At 45.3% G+C, this 8,432-nt stretch overlaps 2 protein-coding genes across 2 annotated transcripts in view; both read right to left on the bottom strand.

Annotated features, from left to right (window-relative positions):
• Positions 1-646: 646 nt before the first annotated feature.
• LOC124007424 (polyubiquitin-B) lies at positions 647-2,719 on the bottom strand. The gene is made up of 2 exons (XM_046317972.1): positions 2,602-2,719; positions 647-1,730 (listed from the first exon to the last, which is right to left on the bottom strand). Exon 2 carries the CDS (start codon positions 1,721-1,723, stop codon positions 806-808), a length of 918 nt encoding a protein of 305 aa, XP_046173928.1. The 5' UTR covers positions 1,724-1,730; positions 2,602-2,719; the 3' UTR covers positions 647-805.
• Positions 2,720-7,623: 4,904 nt separating this feature from the next.
• LOC124007536 (seizure 6-like protein) overlaps positions 7,624-8,432 on the bottom strand; it is a 48,290-nt gene continuing 47,481 nt past the window's right edge. The window contains exon 17 of the mRNA XM_046318180.1: positions 7,624-8,408. Coding sequence (XP_046174136.1) covers positions 8,379-8,408 — 30 coding nt within the window. The 3' untranslated portion in view covers positions 7,624-8,378. The remainder of the gene's footprint in view (positions 8,409-8,432) is intronic.

Here is an 8,432-nt window from a genome sequence, read left to right as displayed (position 1 = left end):
ATTGTCAGAGCAGAAGGAAGCAAGTTCTTCCAGGATAACTGCGTACCTGGCTTGATTCATGTGTTCAAAAACAAATCCCGATTCCAGCCTGGCTGAAGCACTCCCAGACCATCACCGATCCTCCACAATTTCACTGTGAATTGTCAGTAGTTTAAACTGACATGTTGTTTAACCAGACAATTACTTTTGCAGTAGTCTATTAATTTTCCTAGAGCTGCATATAAGCACTAAGAATTACTTTTAATCTATTGACAAATTACCTTAATGGGAGATGCAGTCTGCAGTGAGTTTCAGCTACAGGGGCATCTTGTAGTATGAATGACTTTACTATAGCTATTCAGTGCCTACAGTCCTGTGAAAACATCTTTCCAGGTTTAATGTAAACTAATCTTTAATTTTTGAATGACTGTACAAGTACAAGTGGTAGTTCTAAAGTGTCAATTACCTCCATAGGTATTTACAGACATCCCTTGACTGCAATGTGTTATGTACATCCATTACACTGTGACCAGCCCATCTATTTACAATGAAGTACTACCTCCAACTGTGCCACAGAACTTCAAAAGTTGAAATGAATTATTGAATAGTATTGAACTCACACCTCTAAAAGCACGAGGCAAATATTTCACTTCAAAAGACAATGATATCAGGAATGCTTGAACTTTATTGAAATTTAAAGGAATGAAGAGCTGGGATGAGAGGTTAGGGGAGCGGGGAAAGTCAGAGGGTGGGGTTAGAGGGAAGCGGTCAATTTGTGGGATTGGAGATTAAGATGAGACATCGTTAAGAGCAGAGGAGAAGCTGCTTAGTTGCCACCACGGAGACGCAGGACCAGGTGAAGAGTGGACTCCTTCTGGATGTTGTAGTCAGAGAGTGTGCGACCATCTTCCAGCTGCTTGCCAGCGAAGATCAAGCGCTGCTGGTCAGGGGGGATTCCCTCCTTGTCCTGGATCTTGGCCTTGACGTTCTCGATGGTGTCACTGGGCTCGACCTCCAGGGTGATGGTCTTGCCGGTAAGGGTCTTCACAAAGATCTGCATACCTCCCCTCAGACGGAGCACAAGATGGAGGGTGGACTCCTTCTGGATGTTGTAGTCGGAGAGAGTGCGACCATCTTCCAGCTGCTTGCCAGCGAAGATCAAGCGCTGCTGGTCAGGGGGGATTCCCTCCTTGTCCTGGATCTTGGCCTTGACGTTCTCGATGGTGTCACTGGGCTCGACCTCCAGGGTGATGGTCTTGCCGGTAAGGGTCTTCACAAAGATCTGCATACCTCCCCTCAGACGGAGCACAAGATGGAGGGTGGACTCCTTCTGGATGTTGTAGTCGGAGAGAGTGCGACCATCTTCCAGCTGCTTGCCGGCGAAGATCAAGCGCTGCTGGTCTGGGGGGATGCCCTCTTTGTCCTGGATCTTGGCCTTGACGTTCTCAATGGTGTCACTGGGCTCAACCTCCAGGGTGATGGTCTTGCCGGTAAGGGTCTTCACGAAGATCTGCATACCTCCCCTCAGACGGAGCACAAGATGGAGGGTGGACTCCTTCTGGATGTTGTAGTCGGAGAGAGTGCGACCATCTTCCAGCTGCTTGCCAGCGAAGATCAAGCGCTGCTGGTCAGGGGGGATGCCCTCCTTGTCCTGGATCTTGGCCTTGACGTTCTCGATGGTGTCACTGGGCTCGACCTCTAGGGTGATGGTCTTGCCGGTAAGTGTCTTCACAAAGATCTGCATCTTGACACTAAGGAAGATAAAAAATAAATATATTAGAATAAACTGCTACCAAGACTAAAAGCAATTTCTGATAAACAATTAAACAGGCTATACATGATTCAAACTGTAGGTGTCAATCTAGTGTTCATATCAATTTCGTGGGCGAATTTCAAAATAGGGCAACGGAGAGCCTCCCATTGGGGGCAGTACTCGGCTGACGTTCACATCAGCAGGCTCCAGGTGCCACCATTTTAGAACCATCTCGGGTCGTCACTTGTTAACACGCCACACAGCCCTAAACCCCGCCCATTTCTAAAATGTATTTTATAATCCCATAGTCCTCAAGTACGGACAACCTGGTTGAACATTTGGAAATTCTATGGAGCAGCCATTTCATTTTTTCGTCGACACGCATTTAACGTTCTGTTAATAACAAATTAAGTTCTCATAATCCTAACATTAGGCCTAACTGAAATTAAGTTAATCATTTAATGCCCGTTTAGCCAAATAAAGAAATATGTTCAAGTTGGGTTTAGTTCACGAGCTGTGTTTCACATTAAATTAGTCACTATTTGAATGGCGGCTCAAATAAACGTTAGCTATTTAGCTAAGTCGAATAAAGGTGAAGGCTATCAATAGTAAATAATCACTGTTACACACCTTTTTTAGCTAGTCAAGTTACCACCATACAGTCAGCTATATTTCTACTTAAACAAGCTAGTTGCAGTAGCTAACGTAAACTAGAAAATTAGCTGGTCTGACTGGCTAACGTCGACGTATGCTTGTACAAGCACAATACGAATGGAAAAGCACTAAGTTCGAAATATACATCAAGCTGAAATTAAATGTCTGAGAAATGTTTAGTCATTCGTGCTTATTTTGGACAATACCCTACTTACAGGAAGAAAATGAGCCACCGGTGTTCTTGAATCTCTGTCTTCAGCAAACGACTCTGTTCTCGCAAACAAAGGGCTGTGGTATTTATACCTTTCAGTCACGTATCCTTCCGCCGTTACACCCATATCGAACTATAAACTGCGGATTCGATAAATATCCGTTATCATATGGATTATTTTGGATAAAGGGACAAAATCTACGACATACCACTGTAAACACGTTTTATATCAAAGTTATTTTTTTAACTCGAAGTATCTGTGTAAGAATGGACGGTCGGATAAAAGAAGTCGATCGTTGGCGGAGATAGAAATGAGCAAAAATAGTGATTCGTCGTTCTCTAGCAACAAGCTGCTCAGTCAACACGAAACTAGTCGGCCTCGGACAGTATCAACCTTGCCAGCTAACTAGTCAAATCGGTATATGCGTTGGCTATGTCAGTAAAGTCTCAAACTTTACAATTTTGAGTAAGCATAGTTTTGATACATTTACAAGCATCAACATATTAGGAGCTCTCCCAGAGAACAGTTTTTTGGTGCATAGAATACTGTATTGCTCAATTTCATGCAACACAGATGTGGACTGTTTATTTCAGGGCATCAAAGTGATTTTATAGAAATTGCATTAACAGCATGGATCAACATTTTCATTCTACACAAACAGGAAAGGCCTTTTCCCTCCAAGCCAGACTCCTTCCTAAGCTCTACCAGCAGATCTGGCACTTATTCAGATCTATGAGGTCTAGAGAACAAACACGGGCCTCCCTTTTGACTTCAGCCTGACTGCGCAGTCAGCAGACTTTTGGTTGATGTTGTTGTCTTTCCTGAGAGAGATCATACTGACCATTGTTCCGGGCGCTGACACTTTCTATCTGTCTTTCTATTCATGGATGTCTAAATACGGAAGTAGACAGAACCAACGTTGATTCGTTCTGTAGTAGAAACAGTTGATCAACAGTAATCTAGACATTGAGGATTGGTGGCTCTTCTGCTAGACTAACCAGGGCCGTCCTTTCATATGTAGGCCTGTTACAGGAGTTTTAAAGTTTCCCCCTTAAACGAAACTCATCAGAGAGAGGACATGAGATTTACATCAGCAAAACCATGTGTGTGTGTGTGACCGCCTGTGTGTTGTTGAGGACCTGTGGGTCAGGCTGTCCATAGCTCGGTGGCTTGGCTCTGGGGTGGCAGCCTTGTGTCAATGGCATCCATGTCTGCCACTAAGTCTGGGGGGATGTGACCTGCCCACCGAGCCATAGCCTTCACGTTCACTGGCCTCATCACCTGGTCTGTGGACCACTCCGTGCTGACACGCACACACACGCACGCACACACACACGCACGCACGCACGCACGCACGCACGCACGCACGCACACACACACACACACACACACACACACACACACACACACACACACACACACACACACACACACACACACACACACACACACACACACACACACACACACACACACACACACACACACACACATCATGCAGTTTACATGCATACTAACCCTAATTGTAACCCTAAACCTAACCCCTAAGCTTAAAATAGCCTTTGGAGAATTTTCCTTGTTCTACTATCCTTGTGATGAATTTGGGGGATTTTAGGTCCATACAGGGATTAAAGGACCGCCCCCACACACACACCTTAGTGCATTGTGCCACATGGCCTGTGTGGCTGGGCTCCACTTGGCCAGGCAGTCCTTGTAGCTAGGGAGGTCAAATCCACCGGTGTCTTGTGGTGTCTGTCAGTCTTGTGGTGTCTGTTGCTCTTGTGGTGTCTGTTACTCTTGTGGTGTCTGTTGCTCTTGTGGTGTCTGTTACTCTTGTGGTGTCTGTCAGTCTTGTGGTGTCTGTTACTCTTGTGGTGTCTGTTGCTCTTGTGGTGTCTGTTACTCTTGTGGTGTCTGTCAGTCTTGTGGTGTCTGTTACTCTTGTGGTGTCTGTTACTCTTGTGGTGTCTGTTACTCTTGTGGTGTCTGTTACTCTTGTGGTGTCTGTCAGTCTTGTGGTGTCTGTTGCTCTTGTGGTGTCTGTTACTCTTGTGGTGTCTGTCAGTCTTGTGGTGTCTGTTACTCTTGTAGTGTCTGTCAGTCTTGTGGTGTCTGTCACTCTTGTGGTGTCTGTTACTCTTGTGGTGTCTTGTGGTTGTCTGTATGGCTGATATGGGTCAGCATGGGATCACAGCAGTGTTTGTAGTGACAGAGGCTTTTTGGTTCAGTAAGGTCAGCGTATATATGTGTCTTCTGGACGGAGGTATGTGTATCTGTGTAGCAAAGTACATCAGGCCTACTTGGGGATGAGCTAAGCGAGATACTGAGCGTTCTTCAGAGTGAAAGGGTCTTTATTGCAGAGTACAGGAGCTGGCCCCCTGTGTCGAACTATGATATCAAGAAGGAAGGCAGTGACCACTCGTTCCAGGACCTTGGTGCTGTCCCCCTTCTCCTCATTAGCCCAACCTCAAAAGCAGCAGTCTGGCCACTACCCTTGTCTCCTCTCCACACCACACAGCAGGGTGGGCACCCAGCACGGCTCTACACACGGTGGGAAATAAGCCATAGGTCAAAATGACAGGGTACAGAGGTAAATAAACATACAGGGGGTTATAATAATACAAGTACGTGGGTAAGTACAATTAAATAAATACTCTCCCCCTCCTCTCTCTTGATGTACCTCATCACGGTGGCTTCCTGGTGTGAGGCACCCCTCCTACAAACACCAGAAGAGCATCAGCACTGACCCTCCACCTGCCCTGGACCGGCACGGTCACAGGTCAACCACAACCCTGGAATGGCCGCCGGCAGGGCAGACAGAAAACGCCGGAACTGGGTCAGGGTATAGAGTCCACGCAAGATCAAGACCCCTGTTAATCCCATCCGTGCTGACACACGCATCACCGATGGAGATGGTGGTGCTTGGTCATGGTCTCTTGGTCACAAGTAGTAGGCCGCCTGTGTGAGCGCTGCTTTTTGTTCAACGAGGTCTTTCTTGTAAAAGAGATGTTTTAGTTTCAGTGAGACTAACCTTGGTGAAGTGTACAGAGAGAGGTACTTTCTGGAATAGAGTGAGGGAAACAAGACCGAGGGAGATTTTACGTCTCATATTCATACAGAAACAAACTGTCTCACTTCTGTCAACACTGCAGAAAACGAGTGTTTATCTGCGATGAAACTATTATGGCAGGTCCCTCCGAGTGTCCACTCCCCTCTCCTCGTAGCTCCGCAAAAAAAAAAAGAAGCCTGGAAATGTTTTTTTGTTTCACAACATAAATGTCACAACACACCTAGACCTATTCCTGCAGAGGGGAGAATCTTTTCATGGCATAGATGGAAACGTTTTGTTTAAATGTCTGCAAATATTGTCACGCCCTGAACTTAGTTCCTTTTTTATGCCTCTATTTTGGTTTGGTCGGGGGCGTGAGTTGGGTTAGGCATTCTACGTTGTTTTTCTATGTTTTCTTTTCTATGCGTTTGGACTGGTATGGTTCCCAATCAGAGACAGCTGTCTATCGTTGTCTCTGATTGGGAACCATACTTAGGTAGCCTTTTCCCACCTGGTGTTTGTGGGTAGTTGTTTCCTGTTTTGTGTTTTCACCTTTCAGGACTGTTTCGATTTTCATGTTCTGTGGTAATAAATAATCATGGACACTTACCACGCTGCGTTTTGGTCCGATCCTTCCTACTCCTCATCCGATGAAGACGAAGATCGTTACAAATATAAAAGACAACGGTAATGCAGCAAATTCAAACAAGCCCCTGAACAGGCAGTTAACCCACTGTTCCTAGGCCGTCATTGAAAATAAGAATTTGTTCTTAACTGACTTGCCTGGTTAAATAAAGGTCAAATAAAAAAGGTCAGAATCAGAACTGATATGCAGCTCGACAAACCAACTGAGTGATACCAATGAGCAACAAAAAGGTCATGGAGCAAAAGAAAGTCGACAACATGCTATAAAACATTGACACCAGAGACATGTTTGCCCCGCCTTAACGGGCGCAAGAGGAAGTTGAGCTGTGTTTGAACTACCTGGACGGTGAAGACAGGCGCGGAACAGAGAGACTGAAAGGACAGTAAGAATGAAGAGTGGTTAGAGAGGAGCGGTTGAAGCCTTTTTCAGGCTTGATTTCTCTGACCCACTTGGCCTTATCCTGTTTTATATGTGCACTATAGGACAGAAGTCACTGTGGCAACTTCCATATTGATTTAAATGTATTTGAAAGAAAAATCTCCCCTGACCCAACATTAAAAACACATACAGTATCTCATATACTTGCTCCACTGTTCTGAGGCTGAGGGCATGTTTTTGTTGTTGTTGGCGCTCCACCATCTTGTCGACAGTCTGTTGCACGACTCGGTCAAGCCTGCCTTCACATCCCGAGGGCTTTGTATGTCTCTGACACCCTCTCTATTCAGCTGTTTTGTTGGGTAATTACACATATGCCCTGACAGACAGACAAATATACACACACACACACACACACACAGTTGTTTTCACAACTGTTAAGTGTTTAGTACCTGCTTTCGCAAAAAAAGTAAATAGCAGCAATATTAATTGAAACAGAAAGCAACTTTGTTCTTGAGGCTGTTGTGTACTGAGGGGGAGCAAAGCTGCTGGGTCAGAATGAAAGTAAACCTGTTCAAACAGCTGTCACTTCTGGTATGTGAGAGATGGTGGTATGGGATCGCCACACAAGAACGTGACATAACACAGCTCCTAGTCTCCTTCCCGTGCCTCCTAGTCTCCTTCCTGTGCCATGAAGTGACTGGAAGTGCACACAAAAAAAAGTCCAGAGTGTGGAATGGATCCATTTCTTTTACCTACCAGACTGTGTCCTTGAAGGAAAGGAGACTAGGAGCTGTGAAGGAGTATTGAGACATAGCCTGTGTGTGTGAGTGGATATACTGTTACATTAGCAGGACAACAATGCACAGTGTCAGAGGAGAGAATGTTAACTTCTTCATATTCCCTGTTCTGCCCTGTGACAAAGGGAGGGACACTCAAATAACTGACAACAAAGACAAGTGCGTGTGTTTTATTTTGATAGAAAGATTCTTTCATACTTTTTTTTTTTTTGACCATTTATTTAGGGAAGTCAGTAGCATGGTACGTCTTTTGTTTTTGTATTCTCAAAATGAAAATGTACATTCATTAATCCGCATAAAACGTCACATATACATCAAAATAAATACATCTTATGGTGGCCTCTTCTGGTGTTGTTATGGGTTGGTTGAGATTGTACAGGTCAGTTACTACGGTAAAACCAGTACTATAAACGGGTCTAAAACCAGGCCTTAGAAATGACTGCAGGCAAGAAGATGGGGCACAACCAGGAAGAGATCATGACCTCACGTCCTGTGAGGTCACTTCTATCTTTCACTCCTCTTTCTCACTCCCCTTCTCTCCTTCACATATTCCCTCCCGGTCTCTGTTTTTGTTCTCGAATGGTAGACACATGAGTAAATGGACAACTTGTCACAAGTGCTTAAGTCTCTTAATCCCCCCCAAAATCCTGCAGCCCCCTTTCACAGTATCTCCTGTCCACCCCTTTCTCTTCTCCCCCATTGCCTCTCCGACTCATCTCGCCTCTCTTATTCCTCTCTCTGTGATTGGAGGACAGGGTCACGGGGGTCATGGGATCATGGGGGAAGACTGTAGTCAGTCTGTATTTACATAACTTCCACCTGGGCCGGTCTAAGGAAGAGGAGGAAGGGTAGGGGGATGGGTTGGTGGGGTGGATGCTTCATTTTGGGATTCCAATAGTGGAGATGGTCCTCATATTGATACCTCATATTCACGGTTGTCCTGAGAGAGAGGGAAGAAAGAGAG

Source organism: Oncorhynchus gorbuscha, linkage group LG20 (genome assembly GCF_021184085.1).
Source record: "Oncorhynchus gorbuscha isolate QuinsamMale2020 ecotype Even-year linkage group LG20, OgorEven_v1.0, whole genome shotgun sequence".
NCBI classification, from domain to species: Eukaryota; Metazoa; Chordata; class Actinopteri; order Salmoniformes; family Salmonidae; genus Oncorhynchus; species Oncorhynchus gorbuscha.
This window is presented reverse-complemented; position numbering and strand designations above follow the sequence as displayed.

Coding starts and splice junctions, on each gene's coding strand:
- LOC124007424 (XM_046317972.1), bottom strand. CDS start 1,723: ATGCAGATCTTTGTGAAGACACTTACCGGCAAGACCATCACCCTAGAG.